This window comes from Aquarana catesbeiana, linkage group LG01, assembly GCF_042186555.1.
Source record: "Aquarana catesbeiana isolate 2022-GZ linkage group LG01, ASM4218655v1, whole genome shotgun sequence".
Classification (NCBI taxonomy): Eukaryota; Metazoa; Chordata; class Amphibia; order Anura; family Ranidae; genus Aquarana; species Aquarana catesbeiana.
Genome location: NC_133324.1, coordinates 674,758,956 through 674,783,440, shown reverse-complemented (window position 1 = coordinate 674,783,440; position 24,485 = coordinate 674,758,956). Strand labels below are relative to the sequence as shown.

The 24,485-nt window shown below is 41.3% G+C and overlaps 1 protein-coding gene across 27 annotated transcripts in view; it reads right to left on the bottom strand.

The window, feature by feature from the left end:
• ANK2 (ankyrin 2) overlaps positions 1-24,485 on the bottom strand; it is a 793,913-nt gene that overhangs the window by 277,367 nt on the left and 492,061 nt on the right. For all 27 annotated transcript variants that reach the window (XM_073602841.1, XM_073602877.1, XM_073602815.1 and 24 more), the window contains one exon: positions 9,589-9,690. In XM_073602841.1, coding sequence (XP_073458942.1) covers positions 9,589-9,690 — 102 coding nt within the window. The remainder of the gene's footprint in view (positions 1-9,588; positions 9,691-24,485) is intronic.

The following is a 24,485-nucleotide window of genomic DNA, read 5'->3' as shown; positions in this document are numbered from 1 at the left end:
GGCTCTGCACCAGGCAGACTGGGGCTTTGGACCTGTAAAACACCCTGCGTATATGTCAAAAGAAACACCCACAGCAGGATCCAAAGCATAGCAACATTACAGGCTGGCCCCACATTTTCTCATCAGAAGGGGTCCAGGTACAGTCCCCCAAGGCTTTGCCTAGGAATACACTGATCCAGAAGCTGCATAAAAAGCTGAAGTGGCTATGGTGCATCCTGGTAATGAAGGAATCTTCTTGGCAGAAATCTATCTTGGAAGAAATCATCCAGAGAAAGAGAGAGTGAGAGAGAAAGCGTCCATAATAAGAATGTAAGCGTCTCTCAGTAGAGAAAAGAGGTTCATCACCTATGGTCATCAACAAAATACTGAGCCTGACTGGAAGTGGGAGGTGTTATATGGAGGGATGTCCTTACATGCTTTTTTTTGCCACTGTCCAATCACCTAAAGCAGGGGTGTCAAACTGGCGGCCCTCCAGCTGTTGCGGAACTACAAGTCCCATCATGCCTCTGCCTGTGGGAGTCATGCTTGTAACTATCAGCCTTGCAATGCCTCATGGGACTTGTAGTTTTACAGCAGCTGGAAGGCTGCTAATTTGACACCTGTGACCTAAAGGTAGCTGCATATATTGTATCCCTAATGATTTAAAAAATCCTGTGTACAGTTCTGTATGATAAGGTAAATACAATTTAAAATGGTTGTAAACCTCTTACATTTACTAGACTGAAGGGACAACTGAGGTGATAAACAGACATGAAACAAATCCTTCTACACAAGTTCGACCTGTTTATCTGCAGCCTCTCTTCTCTACAGCCATTCAAAGTACATAATTTAGACAGCATGTCTTAGCTCCAGCAGGCAGGGGGCAGGGATCTCACTGCACAGCATAGGGCAGAAAACTGAATGTAATCTGAGACCTGAGTAGAGGGGATAGACACAGCCTCCTCTATTTAGTCCCATAGAGAAACATGCATAGCTGAGGCTCGCAATCACCTGCTGTGCGCTGGAGGGGGGCATCTCCTGTTATTGTCTGGTGTTGTGGAGAACTGTCAGAAGTGACTTATGCAGATAGCAGAGAGAGACGATAGAAATCACACTAGATGCTTTGGATTGAGACAAATACACACTATAGAGCGATATGTTTTGTTATTTTTTTATTTCTGAGATTTAAAAACACTTTTTTTGGTCAGGTAAATATGAAATATTGCATAGGAATATTGTACAGTCAGCACATGATTATCACATGTCAGATTTCTTCCACTGAATGTATTTAGAGCTGTCAAGGTCTAAAGAAAGAAGCAATGCTAATGTTGACCTTTATTATGTGTATGCAGAGTACATTGGAATTCTGGCTTATGCGACTTTAAATTAGTAAAATATCATTAAATGGTAGCACTTCACATGTCCTTTTATTCTCCAGCACACTTTCTAAATGTAGAACTCATAAAGGTAAAGTCACACAAGATGAGAGTTTTTCAGGAAAAGACACATATTCACCTCTTTTCAGTACAATACTAGTGAAAGACATGCTTCTAAAGAAGTGCAAAGCTGTCTCTCCTTTTTAACCTCCCTGGTGTGGCTCGGAGTTAAATTTCAGTACTATTAGCGGTAACTCCAAGCCACACTCGATGGGGGCGGAGCCCGGCAGGAAATTAAAAAAATAGAAAATTCATAACACATACAGTACTGTAATCTTACAGATTACATCATTGTATGAAATTATTTCACATCCCTTATGTCCCCAGTGCTTTGTCCAATGCCCTGCATGCAGTTTTATATTATATATAATGTTCTTTCTGCCTGGAAACTTGAGATTGTCCATAGCAACTAAAAAGTGTTCCTTTACGTCAAAAGTGGCTTTAGACCAGCTAGAAAACAGAGATACTGTATATACTCGAGTATAAGTCGAGTTTTTCAGCACATTTTTTTGTGCTGAAAGTGCCCCCCTCGACTTATACTCGAGTCAAGCACTTTTCTGCAGCAAAAAAATTCATTTTCCGAACCGAATTTGGGGCCCCGTAACTCAGGGCCACTTGGTGCTAGGAACCCCAAATTTGGTGTGCAAACCCAGTGAAACCATAACATATCCAAAGCTGGGGTTCCTAGCACCAAGTGGCCCTGAGATACGGGTCCCCAAAGCCGGTTCAGAAAATGTCATTCTCTGCTGCAGAAAAGTGCTTGACATTTTCTGAACTGATATTTGGGGCCCTGTATCTCGGGGTCAGTTGGTGCTAGAAACCCCAGCTTTGGAAAATTTATGGTGCTAGTTCCACTGGGTTTGCACACCAAATTTGGGGTTCTTAGCACTAAGTGGCCCCGAGATATTCGGTCAACTGTGTCCATCTGCAGCAATGTCATTTCGGGACCCTTTGGGTTCAGAGACCCCAAATTTTGGCTGCAGCTAGGGGGCATCTAGGAACCCTTAACTACCGAGTTTGAAGTTCAGGGGACCTATGGCTGCAAATGGGCACAGTGAGGCATGCAAATGGGCACAGTGATGCTGCAAATGGGCATTGTTGACCCTCTTTTCCACTTACAGTAGCTGTGCATTTCTCACCCTCGTCTTATACTCGGGTCAATAAGTTTTTCCCATTTTTTTGTGGTAAATTAGGGCCTCAACTTATAATCGGAACAACTTATACTCGAGTATATACAGTAATAAATTAGAATCACTTGCAGAATTGAGCGATAGTGAATCGTGTGGAAATTATTATTATTATATTATGATTTTTTTAATTATTTATAGTAATTTATTATATTATAATTTATGATTTTGTCTTTCAAACTTTATCATACCCGGGATATCTACTAGACTCTTGTTTAGACAGATTTAAGTGTGTTACAGTATTGCTAAGAATTACAGGCTTACAATATAAAATGCCAAATTTCTATGCAAAACAATTGTACCGCTTTGAGATGCAAAAATCTGACATAATCATACCGCCAGGGAGGCTACAGTGTATTTCCACTTTTGCAGTCAAATTTGAGAAACCCTCACTATATGATTGGTTATGTGTTCCCATTCACACAACATACCTTAACCACTTCAATACCAGGCACTTAGACACTTTCCTGCCTAGGCCAATTTTCAGCTTTCAGCGCTGTCGCAATTTGAATAACAATTGCGCGGTCATACAACACTGTACCCAAACAACTTTTTATCATTTTGTTCCCACAAATAGAGCTTTCTTTTGGTGGTATTTGATCACCTCTGCGGTTTTTATTTTTTGCGCAACAAATTAAAAAAGATCGAAAATTTTGAAAAAAAACAAGTTTTTCTTTGTTTCTGTTAAAAATTTTTGTAAATAAGTACGTTTTCTTCTTCAATGACGGGCACTGATATGGCTGCACTGATGGGCACTGATAAGGCGGCACTGATGGGCACCGATGAGGTGGCACCAATGAGGTGACACTGATGAGGTGGCACTGACGGGCACTGATGATGGGCACTGATAGGCAGCACTGATGGGCACTGATAGGTGGCACTGATGGGCACTGATAGGTGGCACTGGTATGCAACACTGATGGGCACTCATAGGTGGCACTGATGGGCACTCATAGGTGGCACTGATGGGCACCCATAGGTGGCATTGATGGGTACTTATGGGTGGCACTGATAGATGGCACGGATGGGTACTGATAGGTGGGCACTGATGGGCATGGATGGGCACTGACAGGTGGCACCGATGGACACTGATGGATGGCACTGATGACACTGATTGGTGGCACTGATGACACTGATGGGTGGCATTGCTGGGCATCACTGATATATAATTGTGCCAGTCAGTGCCCATTTGCGGGCACTGATTGGCACAGATTGGGCATAATTTGCACACGTGGATGGCCATGGGGTACATACCTGGCCATCCACATGTTGCCCCCTTCCCTGGTGGTCCTGGCTGCTTCCCTGGTGGTCTAGTGTAGGCATCCGAGGGGGGGCGCGCTGATAAACAATCAGCGCAGACCCCCCCTGTCAGGAGAGATGCAGATCGGCTCTCCTCTTCTGTCCTGTTCTGTCAGACACGAGTGAGGGAAAAGCCGATCAACGGCTTTTCCTATTGACATCGTGAGCAGCCGTGATTGGACACAGCTAATCACGTGGTAAAGAGCCTCCGCCGGAGGCTCTTTACCAAGATTAGTGCAGCGGTGTGTCAGACTGATACACCGCTCCACCGATCGCCGCGATGCGCGCCCCCGCGGGCGTGCAGCAGCTGATATCCTGCTAGACGTCATATGACGCCCAGTCAGGATAACTGAACTACCGCCCGGCCGTCAATCTGCTATAGGCCGGGAGGGAACTGGTTAAACATAATAAAACAAATATTTCTTACCTTCCAGTTTTTTTATTGGAGTTTATACTGTACATTAAACTATATAGGCAGCTAGAAAGCTTTTCTGAACAACCTCAAATTACAAATAAGGGACAGAAAAATGTACCCCAAAGTGTTGACAGACATATGTGTCCACCTTTAGTTTACAGATGATGAGATCACAGTACAGACAGCATACCTCCCAACTCTTCTGGATTCTGCAAGACTGTTCCAGAATTTCAGGAATTTGGTGTCCTGTGGATCCTGGCTAAGTTGCGGAGCACAGTGCCAGAATGAGCTCTGGCACTTGACTCCATTAATTCACCTAATTCTTTATAGGTTGAACTAGATGGAATTGTGTCTTTTTTACAACCTAACTATGTAACTATGTAACCTGTGGGGTGCCCTGGGTTCCAGACGCCACAATCGCTTACTCTATGGCAGCTGTCAGCTCCCAGCGGAATGCTTCCCGTATCAGAGCGGAGGGAAGCTTCCCTAGGCTCCTCCTGGGCTCTGATTTTAATATGCACAGGAGCAGCCCTGAGGGACGTCCCCCTGCAGTGAGCTGTGTTGTTTCTTAGGTCTGTAGGTTTCAAGGAGGGTAAATTGCACTAGGGTAATATAGTGACCTTTTCAGGGGGTAAGAGGATATGTCTTGGGGATGATTAAGGAGTTGGGAAGGCCTGGGGAAAATTTTTTTTTTTAAAAACTTCCAAGCCATTTTTGTTTTTTGTGAAAAAAGTTAAAAAATAAGTGTGAAATGTGTTCTTTTACAATGATAAATAATATTTTTATGACATGAAGACCTTAATGAAAGATTTCTGAGACTTTATGTAAAGTAGGGATCAACCGATTATCGGTGAGGCCGATATTTACTTTTTTTGAAATATCGGCATTGGGCACAAATGTACCTGATATTACAGATATTGCTTCAAGGGGTTTTACCGGGGTGATGCATTGAGCTGCAGGCATCACCCCGATACTGCTCTTTAGAGCGGACGGTCGGCTTTATTGTACTAACAACCGATGCAGCTAAGCAGCCGCTCGGCTGTTATTACAAGCAGCGTCACTCCCCTCCCGCCGCCTTCCGCTGCTCGCCTGGGCTATCCCGTCCCACCGGGAGGCCCGAGCAACCAGCCGGCACGTCCGCCAACTGGCCGAAGACCCGAACAAAGCCGATGCTTCATTTGGGTCTTGGATCTAGTAACCCGGAAGCAATGTCATGACATCACTTCCCGGACTACTGGCATCTTAAAAGGTGCCAGTTTTCAAAAAATATAAAGTATTCAAAAACGCTGATCTTAATGTTTTGAATACTGCCACTGCCTATTACTGTCACAAGGGATGTTTACATCACTTGTGATGGCAATAACAGTGATAAAAATATATATATATTTTTTTTTTTAAATGTACAGAATATCGGCACACAATATCGGCTATCAGCCTGAGAGGCGGCTGAAATATCAGTATCGTATGGGCACTGAAAAAACTATATCGGTCAATCCTTAATGTAAAGTATTAAATTATTGCAAGTTCTCCTAGCCTAACCACTTGCCGACCAGCTGCCGCAGTTTTACTGCGGCAGAATGGACCGGCTGGGCGAAACAACGTTACCTTACATCGCTTCGCCTTTTGGCCTTTGCCTTTGGGATGACCGCCGGGCTCCCGCGAACGCTTGTGACAGAGTGAGAACCGGGATCTGTGTGTGTAAACACAGATCTCGGTTCTTTCAGGGGAGTAGAGACAGATCGTGTGTTCATACTATGTATGGACACTGATCTCTTTATCCCCCTAGACAGTTCCATCACCTCTACAGTTAGAACACACCTAGGGAACACAGTTAATCCCTTGATCTTTTTATAACACTGATCCCTGTATAATTGTCAATGGACCCAAAAATGTGTCAAAAGTGCCCAGTTTGTCTGCCGCAATATCGTAGTCCCAATAAAAATTGCAGATTGCCGCCATTACTAGTAAAAAGATTTTAAAAAATTAAAAATGCCATAAATCTATCCCACTTATTGCAATTTTTTTACCAAAAATATGTAGAAGAATACATATCGGCCTAAACTGAGGAAAAGTTTTTGTTTTTTTTTTTATAAAAAAATGTGGGATATTTATTATAGCAAAACGTAAAAGATATTGTGTTTTTTTCAAAATTGTCGTTCTTCTTTTGTTTATAGCGCAAAAAATAAAAATCGCAGAGGTGATTAAATACCACCAAAAGAAAGCTCTATTTGTGGAGGTTAATTTTGTTTAAGTACAGCGTCCCACGACCGCGCAATTGTCAGTTAAAGCGACGCAGTGCTGTATCACAAAAAATGGCCTAGTCATTGAGCAGCCAAATCTTCCGAGGCTGAAGTGGTTAAGACAAGCAAATCCTGGAATATAAAATATATCAAGTAACACTATACTTCTCTATGCAGTTCTCGAACAAGAAAAATTTGCATTTCTGCCTCTACACTACACTACAGGGGAAAGGCTCCAACTTAGTTTGCATGTGGACTCCATCTTGTACCTCCTACAGTTGGGTGATTGTTGGGATACAGTAGTTTCTTCACCAGCAGCATCTTCAAGTAAGGAAGAGCTCAAAACCACTGCCTCACAAAAAATACACAATAACCTAATTTATAGATCAAATGACACCTGAAAATCAGGAGAACATTGATCAAGCTTTTGCAAGAGCAATATATGCTGGATCAGCATTGTCAATGAAAATGCATATTGGTAGGAAGCTTTTACATTTTTAGGAGGAAGGGGGGGTGGTTTACCAGTTCTCATGTATAGTTAAAATGTTCTTAACGTATACTGTACAGCCCTTGTTATTCCATTTGTAATAAAAAATACAATTTTGGAAAGCAAATTTAGAATATTTTCTGAATAAGCCGCACTTTTATTTCAAGCATAATACTTTTATATACACTGCATTTCATGTTTCCAGTGTAACAAAATGACTTTCAAATTTTAAAACTAATCTGCACAAAATTTTTTTTCTTTTCCAAAATGTCATTTTTTAAAACAGGGAAAAAACATTTTTTCTCATGGCTTCAAAATTTTCAGAAATGTTTCAACTTTATTTGGGAGGGGAGAGGACTGGGAGGGGAGGAAAGAAGTAAGATGGCCATCAACTCCCCTCATTCCACTGCCCGCACCGAACTACTAGCAGCCAGGGATACATCCCTATGGATCATTGAGTACATGTTTTTTCATCTTTCAGTGATTGTGTGAATTCCCTGGTCCCTGCCCATATCCATTTCCATATTTGGATGGGCAGAGCGCACGCCATATTTGTTCTTAACGAGTTGAACATTTTGCTGCCTCTTATGCAGATACCCATAAAGTGTTGATTTTTCTGAAAAAGCAGGCTTTGACCTGTGAAACGTGTTGAATAAACAAGTTGACCCTGCTTGGACGCTCTGTTTTGGGGCTTCTTTGACTTTATGTATTCTGCACCTTTAAGATTAATAATGTATACAACTTCATATGGAAGCTTACATAAATCATGCAATTACTTTATAGTTTTTTTTTTTTACTTTGATATTACGTAATAAAATGTTTGATATATTTTATATATAATTGGTGTGGTACCTTCCAGGTCCTGTTTAGATATTTACTTAGGGTTTTTTTCTGGTTGTACTTTGCAATGGAGGATGTGGTACCTAAAAAACATTTTTTTAGGAGGGTGGCTAATATGCCCCAACTACTCACTTATTTATAATTAATGGAAATATAAGTTAATCAAAAAACCCAGTGTCAGAATACTTGGCTAATAGCTAACAAACAGAAACCATCTAATAACTAATAATATACAATATATACAAAATGGGGAACACCGAAAAGCAGGGGAAAACTGGAGGTGCAGAGAGTAGATGGGAAAAGGGAAACAAAACTGTGATCAGGAACAACAGGGAGCAGGTACAAGACAGCAGGGTACAGCAAACAGGGCAGGGGCAGCAGCGGGAGCAGGAACAGGATAATGGCTAGCAGTATCTGGCAGCAGGCAAAACACTGGAGCGAGAGGCATTTAGTAGGGGAGGACTGAAATACCCTCCAGGCAACCAACATCAAATGGAAATTGATTACTGGGGTCTGCTGGCTGCTGAGACATGTCACATTCCCCCTGAGGAAGACATGTGACTGATCCCTGTGTCAAACACGCGTAGGGGAGGGGACGGTGCAGTAGGCAGCAGGTTTGAATGCTGTGAACTGACAGGCTATCTCATAATTTTTTTCTTTTATCTGCTATAGAGTGGTGCGCTTCAGCACCTGGAAGATGTGAGTACCCAGATTGATGTTTTATTTAAAAAAATACGTTTTTAAACAATAAAACACCATTTAGACTTTATTTTTATATATGGACAGAGGAACTTATTGCTGGACATCTCAGGATCCCAAAGAGCTACTCTTTATCAGCTTTTAGTAGTTCTGTGTTTGTTATAAGCAAATCTTATAACACAGACTAGCTGTCATGCTTATCTGCTTGCTTCAACATTTTGAATCTCTGACTCTGATCTACAACAAAAATGTAGAAAAATGTCTCTAAGGCTGGCCACTGATGATACGATTTTCATTCCTTCAATTTCCACCTCAACACAGTCAGTATTAATGGGGGAATTTATCCTGCTGCGATATTGTATTCTGCCAGCAGGGGTGGGGAGGCACTGGGAGTATTCCCGGCCAGCAGAATACAATGGTTACTGCTATAGTCACTGGCAGTAACCGTATTTCGAAAATATTAACATGTTGGTTGTACCCAACATAATCGATAGATTAACTTGGGTACAATCAGCCTACCCATACACAATTCGAATCCCAGCCAGCTACGATTTAAACGGTCTATGGCTGGCTTAACTTTTCTCAAATGTACAGATCTGTATAATTGTTCAGGACCTGTGAAAATATTACATGTGGGTCAAAATAACAGTTAGGGAACCAGCATTTTCAGCATGAGGTCAGCAATGGTATCCTATATATTAATATGCTCCACTGCTCTCTGCATCAAGAAATAACATGCATATATTTCATATATGTATGGGGAATCTGTCACTTGTCAGTCTACCTGGCTCAGTCTGGGAATTTTTTTCCTGATAAAGTGGCCATGATTCAGCCCCAAGCGAACACCTGGTTGGATTTGCTGAATCTGACATACCTGCTTTAAAACAAGAATGCATCCCAAGTGGTGGAAATGTAGCTTACAGTTGGAACATAGCATTGACATAACAAGGTGGGCCGGCTAGTGACACGATCCTTTTAGTTGTAGAAGTAAAATCATGTACTATACCTGATTGCAGGTGTTGATGTCTACTCCTCCTTTAAGGTATTCCAGTACCTTATCAACATTGCCTGATCGAGCAGCTTTCAAGAAGCTGGTATTGCTGTCCGACTGTAAGGAAAAAGATACATATACGTTTAGTTCAATGGCAATTTCAGCTAAACATGTTTATTAAATTTAGAGAAAGCATTTGGTTTTAAGTGTTTTTCCATGTTTATTATCACTATTTTTGGATCACACTTTGCTGTTTGCTTTCATTTATCATCCATTGCGGGACACAGCTTGATGATAGTTAAAGTGGACCTTCACGTACAATTACAACATAAAATTATTCTGTTCTGCTTACAACCTGTTATACATTTTAGTACCTTTAATACTTGTAGCTGCTAACTTATTTTTTTGGGTGAAGTTTCTCTTTGCATCTGAACTCTAGGAATAAATTGCATATTTACATTTCCCCAGCAGCCCATTAAGTATAAGATATACATACTTACATTGTGCTAAGCTTAATCCAATTAAGTTTGATCCAAGTTGGATCAAACTTAACTGGAAGCACAACATTAAAGCGGAGTTAAACCCAAAAGTCCTGACCCCCTGACATACCACATTTGGCATGTTATTTTTTTTTGGAGGGGGGGGGAGCGGGTACCTAGTTTTGACAGGTACCCAGCTCTCACTTCTGCTCAGGCCTAGGCGGCCCCTCCCGACTCGCGCATGTGCAGTGTGCACCCGGCCGTGCAGCCGCAAGCCGTCACAGCCAGGTGCCCAGACCACAGTAGTGATGCCGGCGGCGCAGAGAGGAGGGAGAGAGCCGAGGCTTCCGGCGGCCGCATTGCTGGCCCGTGGTACAGGCGAGTGTCTGTTTATTAACAGTCAGCAGCTACACTTTTTTTAGCTGCTGACTTTTAATAAACACAGGAACGGCTGGAACTCTGCTTTGAATATATGACAGTTGCATTAACATTTATAAATAAAATAATCAATCAGCACATTATCATACAAGCATATTGATGGATTATAGGGCAAAACAATATTACATCAAGACGATCCTATCTATAAAACTCACACAATGTCAGAAGATATCATTTAAACAAATTTTACTTCACTTTGTTCATAATTTTTGGGGTTACTTATAAGAATAAAAGAAAAGGCTATTAAAGTGAATGTTCGTCAACATTCAGTGAAAACAACAACTTTTTCATTTTGTTTTTGCTTTTTCAGAAGTTGGAGATTTTAAAGCCACCAGCAATTTTGCACCTTGTGTTTAAATTAAAGTGGAAGTCCTGGCTAGAACTCAGATTAAAACTGCTCCCATCTCCCTTCTAACTCCTATACTAACTACCCTGTAGAAGGAAGATGCTTATACTTACCTATTCTAAGGGTGCTTCGGTCCGGTCACATGATCGGCTATCAACAGCCAACTTCAGGGGAGAGGAGGGACAGGCAAAAGTGGATGCCTCATGGTAAGCCTATGGGTGACGTCACTGCCCACGCTTTCTATCTGTTGTCAGCGCTCTCTTCTCTCCCCTGAAGCTAGCTGCTGAGGGAATAATATGAGCACTAGTGAGACCAGTTAAGCACCTTCCTTTTACCGGGTAGTTCGTATATGAGTTAAAAGGTGGGAGGGAACAGTCTTAAGCTTAGTTAGTTCTAGTATTGAATGCCACTTTAAAGCGGAGTTCCACCCAAAAGGGGAACTTCCACTTATACGCTTCCTCCCCCCCTCCGGTGCCACATTTGGCCCCTTTCAGGAGGGAGGGGGGAACGAGGATCTGTTTTTGACAGGTTCCCTTCCCCACTCCTGGAGACGGGGCTTATCTCTCGGAAGTTTGTCCCCCTCCTCCTTCCCCTACCGCCGGGCCAATTAGAAAGCGCAGTGCGCTTCGCGCATGCACAGTAGGGAACCAGCTGTGAAGCCGAAAGGCTTCACTGCCGGGTTCCCTTACCAGGAATGGTGGCAGCAGCACCCACAAGTTGTTCCGAAGATCGGCTGGGGTGCTCCCAGGACAGGAAAGTGCACTATTATTAAAAATCAGCAGCTACAGAATCTGTAGCTGCTGACTTCTCATTTTTTTCACCCAGGCTGGACCTTCTTATTAAATTCTACAACAGACATTTTTCCTGTTTCAACAATTTTTATTAACTTTCAAAATAAGGTATATTAACAGTATTGCCCACACAGGGGCAACGATTCAATGTAAAACAGCATAAAGGTAGGGTTTATACAGTAGAAAAATTCAACAGTCGGTTGTTCAAAACCTATTTAGTGGATTAGAGACTTCTCGAACATTGGGAAAACACAGTCAAGATGCTTATAGAATTCACCCGTACAAGGGGTAAAATAGGGAAACACTCAAGGGAGGAAGCATGGAAGAGGGACAGCAAAAGAAAGAAACAGGGGGAAAGGACAGGAGGAAAGGAAGCCTTAGGAAAGTAGGTTACAAAAAAAATAGGAAAGGAGGAAATGGATATGGAAAATGGGACAAGCCCTCCCTACCCAAGGGGCTGTGGACCAGGTGTGAAGTAAAGAACTATAAATAGCTAAAGCTAGAGGAAGTCAAGGAAGGGAGGGCATACTAAAGCCAGGTTTACCAAACTTAAAGTAATTAGAGTGCTGTGAGTCTTTGAGGATGCTGGATAACTTCTCGTGCGCTCTATGACTTCCTGCAAATCAACATCAGACTTCTTCCAAGCCTTGACAGTCATTTGTTTAGGCCAGGAAAAAGAAAAGATGCCAATGTCTATTGGGGGCCATCAAATCTTAGAGAGATGTGATGTAGAAATGCTATCCAGGGGTCTCATGGAATAGTAATGTGAAATAAAGTTTAAATGAGGACAAATATTGTAGACCAGAAAGAGATTAGTTTTAGCCAGGAACATCAGATGTGCGAGACATCACCTAAGTCACTAAAAACATCTGTCACTATTATGGAACAGCTTTTGCTACAATACAACCTAAATGGAACCTTGTAAGCTAATTCCAGGATGGCCTTATTGAAGGAACATTTTGCTTTTCTACATTTTGCCTCAGCTTGCCTAAATTAGACTTTTTTCATACTGTAATTTTTTTCCCCTGAAATGAACAGCTTCCCATACCAGTTCAACATGAGCCATGCAAAAGATACCCGTCATTACTAAAAATATGTTATCTAAAGCTTTGGTGTTTTCAACACTGTTTTTATTGTAATGTGTTATCTTTATAATAAATGTAGAAATAATGACCCCCTCAGAGTAAATTTATAAAGTGTGTTGTGAACCTCTACCATTCTGCTACAGCACCAGAGGTCAGACAGTGCAGAAATATACAGCTGCTTGTAATATAATAGTTCTGAATGGGTCCTGCTGGATTAATGCTAAAGGATTCCCTGTCTCCTTGTTAATCCTCATTGTACTAGTTATCTGAGAGGAAATACTGAGATTTAATTCCAGCATTTGTGTAATGAGAGGTATCTTGTGGGGAGGGGGTGAAGGGTTGTGTCACTTTGAACTATTCCCAATACCCATTGGGAGATTTTCCTTCACTCCCTGTCTTGAGACACAATAGGAAAGAAGAGGAGATCCCTCCAGTTATCACAGAAACAGTTTGGAAGATTGCCCATCTATTCCTATTCCAGGGACAAATAACATTTTTTTTTTCTCGACTTTCAACCCCCTAGTGACAACCGTAACCATGCCTAAAGAGGGTGAATCTTCCTGGTAGAGGCAGACAGCATCAAGAATCAGAATTAAGCTAGCAAATTAGAATTACCGTATTAATATAAGAACTACAATTTTCAGCTCTTTTATAAATTGCATGCCATTATATCCTGTGCAATGCATTTCACTTGTAAGCATTACGATCGTGTGAAGTAGGTTATAAAAGTACTCCTTCATTTGTGTGTATCAGGATTATTATTTAACCCCACATTACATAGAACCAGCTACGTCTGTCCCTTTGCCCAACAGACGTTTGCAATCTCATGTAGCAAAATGTTACTGAATACATTAACTTGTATCTCATCTATATTTTAGAATTGTGCAACTAGTGGAAAAATCCTTTGAATCTGCTTTTGGCAAGCGGGTCTTGGATAAGGTCAGATGAGCCATTATGCATGCTTAACTCAAGATACAATTTAAAGGAGACATCGGTTCAGAATCACAGAAGTAGACATCAGTCCAGCAAAGCTTTATACATGGCTTGTCACATGGGCATAGTATAGAAAATTCCAGTCTAAAAAAATGCTGCACCTTGTGCTTTTTGGAGCTAATCACTCTCCGCTATGCTGAACTCATGTTGGCTTAATCAGTTAAGCAGAGAAAATCATCCATCAATTAAGAAAACCATAGCATCCCCAAACACCCACGTGAGCAGATCCTTATAGATTGCTACCTGTAAACAAGAACAGTGACATTATGTTTTCTGAAATGTCTTGCTTTAGCCTGAAAACCTCTTTTCATTTTGCTTGCACAGTGTTTTAATAGTGCAAATAAAATATTCATAATTTTACCATCAGCTTTTATCTTGAATGACCTGATTTCCATATTAAGCACTAAGAAGGGGCGACAGGCAACAACTAGTAATGGAATAAGCCTGTACATTGATAGAAGCAGCTACAGACTAGTTCTAGTTTTAATTGCTTACATTAAAAGAGAAGTATGTGGTTTGAAAAAAACAAACCTACATAGGTGAATGTAGCATCGATCTGAAGCTGCATCTGTCCCCTGCCACCTCTAATGCCCTGTACATACGATCAGACATTGATAGGACATTCCGACAACAAAATCCATGGATTTTTTCTGCCGAATGTTGGCTCAAACTTGTCTTGCATACACACGGTTGCACAAAGTTTCGGAAAATCCGATCGTTCTGAAAGCGGTGACGTAAAACACATTAGTCGGGACTATAAATAGGGCAGTAGCCAATAGCTTTCGTCTCTTAATTTATTCTGAGCATGAGTGGCACTTTGTGTGTTAGATTTGTGTACACACGATCGGAATTTAACCGATCGGATTTTGTTGTCGGAAAATTTTATAGCCTGCTCTCAAACTTTGTGTGTCGGAAATTCCGACGGAAAAAGTCCGATGGAGCCCACACACGATCGGACAACACAATCCGATTGCACTTTTTCCGACCGTGTGTACAGGGCATTAGACTGAAATCCAAGCAATCAAAGACTGCTGATTGCTCAATTCTCAGTCTTCAGTGAGCAGAGAGCCGGTGCTCTGCCCCTCCAGCGCTCACTAGAGCACTGGGCTGTGAAAGGGTCAGCAGCAGCTGGCTCAGGTCTGTCAGCAGCATGATGAGAGGCTGTGCCAGCTGTCGGTCAGGCATCTGGGTGGATCCCAACATTAAAATTGGGATCCCTCCAGAGTCTGGACCAGCTGAATGACGTCAGCCAATAGCAGACTTTAGCCAGCTGTCAGCTGATCCTGTGTCACAGGAGTTCAGAACAAAGTGCACTCCTGTGACCTACAGGAGAAGTAGGGCCAAAAGAGCCTTGGCCCTACTTCTCTTTTAACCACCTCCCACCCGGCCACTGCACATAAACAGCCGGGTGGTCCTTTCCTCGTTCTGAGTGGTGCGGCCACGAGGCACGCTACAGCTCGATCCTGTGATCATTATGATCACAGAATCCAGCTGAGCAGAGATCGGGATATGGGCACTGTGATTGGCCCTCAGTCTCTGTGACAGTTCTCCCCGCCAAGCTTAGTGAGAACTCAGTGCGGGGGGCGGGGGGGAGAGGGGGGGATCTGTCTGTAGATCTGTGACAGCTCACTGTGTGAGGATGACTTTACATAGAGAGCTGTTACAGATCACCCCACATACAGTACACCAGGCACCACCGATATCCCTTTCCCATACACATGTCAGTGTCCCCATAAAACATCTGTCTGTCCATCACTGCCAACACCAAATAAACACTGATTTGGGTTTTTTTTACCAAAGAAATGTAGCAACATCATTTTTGCTCAAAATTTACCAAGAGAAATTACATATTTGCAAAAATTTATAACAGAAACTAAGAAAAATGCATTTTTTTTTGAAGATTTTCGGTCTTTTTTTATTTGTAGCGTTAAAAATAAAAAACCCAGCAGTGATTAAATACCACCAAAAGAAAACTCTATTTGTGTAAAAAAAATGATAAAAATGTCATTTGGGTACAGTTTTACATGACGCGCAATTTTCATTCAAAGTGTGACAGCGCTGAAAGCTGAAAATTGGTCTGGAAAGGAGGGGGGTGAAAGTGCCCGGTATTGAAGTGGTTAAGCAATGCACCAAACTGTGTTAAACCTGCCACTGTTGTATCCAAAGAATACATAGAATCTAGAGAAATCTGTTTGAGGGACTAGCACCATGTACTAATGTTAAATATGAGAGGCAAGTTAAGTTAAGGTAAGGAGAAGCAGCATTGAACAACAATCAAGTAATCTGCAGTGATGTGTCACCAGTCCCCCCTGACGTTCAGCCAATCGTGTAAGCGGATAAAGCACATCTTAGCTGAACAGTAACTGCAGTGAGGCTAAATGCTGCATCACACCCACAATTATATTCTATCTGCACTCGATGGTATGCTGCAGCTTAACCAATGCAGAGCTAAAAGTACTGCTACAATGTCATAGTATGATAAAACCTAATCAAGCAAAGTCTTCTTCTATCAAATCTTGTGTCATTCACTCGTGCAATTAATGAGAATCTCTTATGGCTGCTGATGTAACTCAACTCAATCACAGTTACAATGATCCTTCAGAGGTTTCCTTCTTTAATGATGTAATTAAAGATTGTGAAGAATATTAGCTAACTAAATGTATTTTAAACATATTACTATATTTAAAAAGCAGGCTCTGTTATCTAAGTCCCCACATTCATTTTAAGGACCACTAGCTGTAAATGAACTTTTTACTATATCAGTCCACTGTTGCCATAACTGGATCTCTTTTTGCATAATAGCAAAGATCGGAGTATCTCTGACAATAGTTTTAAAGTGTAGAGGCAGGACATTAAAACAACATTATGTATCAATGGTACTACTTTCCAATCTGTTTTATAGTGCAGGCTAGTGTCTGTTCTGTGCTGTCGGAAGAGGAAGGTGCCTTGTAGTTTTGAGACAGAAACTACAGCAGACAGTAGTCATTCAACACAACCACCATCACAAGGAAATGCTGAATTATTCTTTTTGTGCACATTTGATATGAATAGCCTGTGACTAAATAAAAATAGGTATTACAGATACCATTGACAAATGTGGTTAAACTGGCAATTGATTGCCAAAAGGCACAAAAATGCTTCTAATGGCGTGTACACACGGGCGGACTTTTCAGCATCAAAGGTCCGACGGTGTTTGACAGACTTTTGAACGAACGGACTTACGCACACACGATCACACCAAAGTCCGACGGATTTGTACGTGATGACGTACGACCGGACTAAAATAAGGAAGTTGATAGCCAGTAGCCAATAGCTGCCCTAGCGTCGATTTTCATCCGTCGGACTAGCACACAGACGAGCGGATTTTTCGATCGGACTCGAGTCCGACGGAAAGATTTGAAACACGTTCCAAATCTAAAGTCCGTCTGATTTTCGACTGAAAAAGTCCACTGCAGGTCCGATGAAGCCCACACACGGTCAGATTGTCCGACGGATTCGTCCCGTCGGACCAGTCCGGTCGAAAAGTCCGCCCGTGTGTACACGGCATAAGTCACTTGTTGGAAAACTTTTTGCAAAGTTCGTAAGCTCTTGATTTTAAAACTTCATTAATAAGCTATCTGCAGTATTTTATATACAACCATGAGTATTCTGTGTATTTACAGACTAATTATGGAAAACAATGGGATGTTATTTTATATAATAGCGCTGAAGGGTAAACACCACTCTGTATTCAATCATGTGAAGATAATAATGGGTTCTAAGCAATTTAAACTCAAAGATAACTTTAAAGTGGTTCTAAATCCTTACAATCCACTTTTTGCTACAGGTAAGCCTATAATAAGGCTTACCTGTAGCTACCCCATATGTCTCTTAAACCTGCACGGTTTAGGAGATATCCCCTGTATCTGCATGTGCCGACATCATCGGCACATGCACACTTAAGCAATGGCACGTAAGTGCCATTTGCTTCAGAGAGTGAGCCGTTACCGGCGGCTCTCGCGTGCACGTGCGGGAGTGACGTCATCGCGGCTCCGGCCAATCACAGTGCCAGAGCTGTGATACCCGTAAGTAACTCCAGGGAGAAATATCACCCGGCCCGCTCTGTGTGCTGCAGTGATGTGACTCCCGAGCGTATGCATGGGACTGATGTCACCACAGCCCGGCCAAAGATACGAAACCTGGAAGCTCTGGGAGAACAGTAACAGGGCTGGAGGGATCTTTCTGCAAGTCTGCCATTAAGTGTTATGCCGCTTACACACGATCGCACATTCCGACAACAAAACCATGGATTTTTTTCCGACGGATGTTGGCTCAAACTTGTCTTGCATACACACAGTCACACAAATGTTGTCGGAAATTTTGAACGTCAAGAACGCAGTGACGTACAACACGTGCGAAGAGCCGAGAAAATGAAGTTTAATAGCCAGTGCGGCTCTTCTGCTTGATTCTGAGCATGCGTGGAATTTTGTGCATCAGAATTGTGTACACCTGATCGGAATTTCCGACAACGGATTTTGTTGTCGGAAAATTTGAGAACCAGCTCTCAAATTTTGTTTGTCGGAAATCCCGACGGAAAATGTCCGATGGAGCCTACACACGGTCGGAATTTCCGACAACAAGCTCACATCGAACATTTGTTGTCGGAAATTCCGACCGTGTGTACGCGGCATTAGTATGCGGTGCATACTAGTACATTATAAATTAGACCTGCAGGGGGACCAATTTTTTTCTTATTTTTAAGACATAAGTTTACTACCGCTTTAAGTAGTGGAGGTATATGGATTATTTTTGGAGAATAAGGGTATTTGTTTAGTGTCACTTTAACCTCAGTAGAGAGATGTGTATATGTCCAGATCCAGAAAAATATGCTCAGGATAACAAGATCTGCTGCATAAAAATGAATGACATTTGTAGTTTTGTACTGTTTTATATGAAAATAAATGGATACCATTTCATAACAAGTGTCTAAGCAAAAAACAGACTAGAGACAAATCTCACAAGATATGAGTCACTGCATTGCTACTCCTACTGGATTCTAAACTAGCATGAGCAAGTACAGGCCATTTATGCCAGCTGAGTCTTGATATTCTGGCTTAGTTCTTGTACTAAACTATTTAACAATTCCAATAAATTGCTAGCTAAAGGGCATAAAATAGTCAAGCTGCACATGTGACCAGTTTTAATGTCCATTCGGTTCCAGAGTCAGTATAATAAGTGCTGTTTTTAGTAGTCACACAGGCACATAGATGATTGTATAAAGTCTGAATGTGTATGTAAAGCCAAAACATTTTTTTACATTGTGTACAGAGTGTGGAAGTGTTAAAACCCCTTTCAGGTTTTTATTATTGCTGTATGCTCGCTGGGAAGATTCATTCTCTCTGCTTGCCCTGGTGACCATTTAAAGTTTCACAGAAAATGATAGGAAATCAAACATTTTAGAGTTGTGAAGGGGACAGGAATAGAGGGGAAATCTTCAAATGGGAACACCTGTTCTGGTAACAACTATCTATGTAGTCTTATGCTGCGTACACACGATCGGAATTTCGGCCAGCAAAAGACCGATGAGAGCTTTTGGTCGGAAAATGCGACAGTGTGTATGCTCCATCGGACTTTTGCTGGCCGAATTCCAGCCAGCAAAAGATTGAGAGCATGTTCTCAATTTTTTGGTCGGAAAAAGTTCCGATCGGAAATTCCGATCGTCTGTAGCAATTCTGACGCGCAAAATTCCTACGCATGCTCGGAATCAATTCGACGCATGCTCGGAAGCATTAAACTTCATTTTCTCGGCTCGTCGTAGTGTTGTACGTCACCTTGTTCTTGACGGTCGAAAGTTCAGAGAACTTTTGTGTGACCGTGTGTATGCAAGGCAAGCTTGAGCGGAATTGCGTCGGAAAACCATCCAAGATTTTTCTGAAGGAAAATCCGCTCGTGTGTACGTGGCATTAGAGATTTCCACCTACTTCCTGTTGTGTATCTTCGTCAGGAGGTAAAGGGAAATATCCAGACAAAAACGGCGTTAAAAAATCAGGGATCTTAATAATTCTGTACTCTATCCACAATTATTTTTAAAATTATGGCTATAACTATTCTTGACTAAACAGCACATTAACATTGGAGATCAAAGCTGGTAAAAGCTATGATATCAAGACCCCCATGAATATCTACGATGACATGTAAGATAACCTTATAATCATTTTAGGAAATTTACACCTTGTTTTTTAACAAGAAAAACTTCCTCTTGCCTCTTTATTTTTTTTAATTGTGTATGGCATACCACTGAACTAACAAAAAAAAGCTCAGACCCTACCTTGGGTTAGGCAACAATTTTGTATATGCATTCACCGGCCACTGTTTTAGGTTCAACTGCTTGGTGACACAAATTGCTAATCAGCCAATCACATGGCAGCAACTTAATGCATTTAGGCATCTAAATGTGGTGAAGACGACTTGCTGAAGTTCAAACTAAGCATCAGAATGGGGAAGAAAGGGAATAGTGGTTGTTGGTACCAGACGGGCTGGTCTGAGTATTACACAAACTGCTGAACTACTGGGATTTTCACACACAACCATCTCTAGGATTTACAGAGAATGGTCAGAAAAAATAAAGTGAGTGAGTGGCAGTTGTGTGGACGAAAATGCTGTGTTGATGTCAGAGGAGAATGGGCAGACTGGTTTAAGATGATAGAAAGGCAAGAGTAACCTAAATAACCACTCATTACAACCAAGGTATGCAAAATACCATCTATGAATGCACAACGCATCGAACCTTGAAGCAGATGGGCTACAGCAGTAGAAGACCACACCAAGTGCCATTCTTGTCAGTTAAGAACAGGAAACTGAGGTTACAATTTGCACAGCCTCACCAAAATTGGACAATAGAAGATTGGGAAAACTTTGTCTGGTCTGATGAGTCTCAATTTCAGCTGCGACATTCAGATGGTAGGGTCAGAATTTGGCATAAAAAAACATGAAAGCATGGATCCATCCTGCCTTGTATCAATGGTTCAGGTTGGTGGTGGTGGTGTAATGGTGTGGGGGATATTTTATTGGCACACTTTGGGCCCCTTAGTACCAATAGAGCATCGTTTAAACGCCACGGCCTACCTGAGTATTGTTGCTGACCATGTCCATCTTCTGATGGCTACTTCCAGCAGGATAATGTACCATGTCACAAAGCTCAAATCATCTCAAACTGGTTTCTTGAACATGACAATGAGATCACTGTACTCCAATGGTCTCCACAGTCACCAGATCTCTATCCAATAGAGCACCTTTGAGATGTGGTGGAACGGGAGATTCAGATCATGGATGATGCTATCATGTCACTATTAACCGAAATCTCTGAGGAATGTTTCCAACAATTCCCACAAAAAAATTAAGTACCTATGTAAGTGGCCGGTGAGTGTAGATTACTGCAAAATCTTTATGGCTGTTAAAATTTGAGATTCTATAGAAACACAAATATGAGCTAACAGTAAGGCAGATTTTGAATGATTATATCCAAATATTTTCCAATGTCACTGTTTTATATGCAGATAGGGATTTCATTTTTTTCATGTCTTACATGAAAGAGGCAGAGTGTTCACTTGAAAAATGATAGTAGACATTAGCATATGGCCTTCCATAGGTAACAAAGTCACGTTGTGTTGTAGACTAGTTGGAGCAGGTTGTGGTGAAAGTCACCTGGGGGACACCTGGAATGAAGCATTAGTGTTTTGTTTCCATTGAATTAAGCATGCTACAGCCACTGCCATTAAATAAGCCTTCAGGTGGAAAATAACATGAGCACATTGATTATTAGGACACAATTATCCATTCTAAAATCTGGACACCACGTGATAAGCTAATGATGTACCATTTAGTATCCAATTTCTAAGCTTTTCTCAAAACTAACAACCATTTAAATAACTTTTTCTAACTTTCTGCTACTGATTGTAAAATGTTAAAGTGTTTCTATACCCAAAACCCAAAAGAGTGACAAAAGATTAAAATTCCCATCTGATTTTACTGCCATCGTAGGTTCTGTTGAACAGAATCTGTCACTTCCTATCTGATAAATGAGGTTATCCCCAGGACAGGAAGTGAGGGTAAATCTCAGATCAAAAGAGAGGGGCGCATATGTGACAGCAAAGCAGATACAATTGACAAAATGACATCACAGAACACATTATGTGGAAAAATGTCAGTGGCCAGCCCACCAAATAACAGTGCAAACCCGTCAGGAAACAAATTCTCATACTTGCGCAGCCAATGCTCATGCACATGGGCCAGCACACAGAGGGGCTCTGGCTGGTAACTGGCGTGCACTAACATATAGGTGCATCTGTGTGCACATCGGTGTGCATGTCTGCACAGGCCCAATCCCGGGAATGGTGCCAAGCTGCCTATTTAAATGAGGCACTGATGTGAGCTAGTTGCTGGACATTCTTCAGCTTTCCCATGACCTGTACTCATGTGTCCTGTTCCTGCTGACTGATCTATCGTTGCTGAAGCGGCCAACTCCTGATCTTGTTCTGTGAAACCCAGATACTGAACTTGGCTTGACTTTGACTGCACTCTGTTTCCCTGGTACTGACCTCAGCTTGCTACTTGACTATGCTTTCTCCTGCCTAACTGTGTCTGACCCTGGCTGCCTTAACCACGTCTCTGACGCTGAATGTTACCTCATCTGTTTCTTAATGTACTCCTGCTCAAGTCTCCACACTGTGTTCCCAAAGTTCTTCTTATAGGTGCCACCCTGCAATCTGCCAACCACGATTCTTTCCTGAGGGGTCTCTCCTGCTGCTCAGCTACTGGCACCTGTGCTACTTTGAGCCTTCTACCTCTGTCCTCATATTCACCAGCGGACCAGAGCCGCAAGGGAAGCACTCTCGTCAGCTCAGCCTCCAACCAAAGTACGTGGCAAAACCAGCATCAAAGTTGCAAAGCACAAGTGGCACATCCCTGATCCCTGAAATTCTACATAAAATATCAAGGAAAACTGTTATGAGTTTAGGTAAGTTTTTATTTAGTTGTTTTTCTTTTGGTTTTTAAAACGATGTTTTGTATCTCGATACGAATATACTGTTAATAAATATTTAAATATATACACACATACATATATGTACTGTACATACATACATACACACAGTACACGTACACTAATTGTAGTAAAATAAGAATTTAATATGTGATAAAGGATTCCCAGGGCACTGTTGGTTAGCTAAAGAGACAGCTGACTGAAACGTTGAACTGAATTGTCTAATTCATCTATCTAGCCGTAACCAAAATAGAGAAACAAAATATTTTCAAAACCACTATACATTACAGGTGGAAAGACAGTATAACTAGGGAATAGAGGTCTTAATTCATTTATGTGGAGTCATATGTAAGGGGAAAGTATCTGCCAGAGCTGCTGGCAGACAGACTGCCATAGGAGGGGATTTAAAAGTAAAATTGAGTTTTGAAAAATTGGAAGAATCCCAATGAGCTGATCCCTTTGTGTTTGTGTCTTCTGGGGCCTTTGAAACTGGACAGTTTTATACCGAGATGCCTTTAAAAGATAAGTTCACTTAAAAAAAAATACATTAGTCCAACGTCTCTATCCCCCTAACTTAAAGGTGATCTATAGTTACAGAATACACTTTCATTTGATAGCATCAGCACTATAATAACAATACAAACAATAGTTAATATTAATAATCTATTATAAGCTTACCTGAAAAATCTCTTTTCATGTTGTCAGTGCTATATAGACAAAAAGAGATTGCACAAAAACTCAAACACATCAAAAAATTGTGCAAAAAACACATGCGAGTGAGGTGGAACATCCCAGCTGATACTGTGGCCATCAGGCGAGTTTAACCCCTATAATTTGGGGTTCATCGTGTCCGGTAAGAGGCCATCTGGCTATTTTTAGCTTACTTCTTCGTTCGGCTAATAAGCATTGATCAGTCACCATTGCAGATTCCCAGGGGCTGCATCAGAATGATTAAGCGCCTTTAACGGTGTGAAACGCGTCAGAGATCATCTGGACCTGTGTCTGATTGATGTATGGATTAAGCTTTATTCAATAAAGGCATTATTTTGGAGAGCGACCGTCCTTTTTCTATTTTCTGCCATTGGGCTGCATCAGAAGTTGCCTTCATTGTCATTTTATTTTTAATTCACCATGTTCGTGGTTGGAACTTTTTAACACATTAATCGCAAGTTGTTTGTATGGACTTTTTATTTTTACTTTTATTTTAAAGTTCATCCTGTGTTTGCTGGGACTTTTTTCCACACAGTAATAATTGATTTATAGTGATTTATTCACTCACATGTGTTTTTTGCACAATTTTTTGATGTGTTTGAGTTTTTGCACAATCTCTTTTTGTCTATATATGTTTGTGAATTGAGTATTTCATTCTTTGAGATAGCTGCATATACACACATTTTGTTTCACTTTTTTTATTTTTCATTTACTTTTTTCACATATGAATTGCTTTTTTTACATAATTTTTTACATCATTTTTATAATATTGATCACATTATTAGTTTGGTGAGCGCAGAATAATTAAATTATACATAATGTTGTCAGTGTTGCCTGTCCGCTGGCCATCTCTTTTCACAACTTCCTGGATTCCCTGCATGCTTTGTAGCGTCTCCTCTGCTGTTTACCTTCAATTTCTAAGAACTACATATCCCATGGTACTGTGCTGCCTGCAATATGTCATTCCTGTACTGCCTCTTGAAACTCCTCCTCTTAGCACCTCTGTAGTTCAGATGGCAAGCACTGTGAAATATGTGACACAGCAGTACC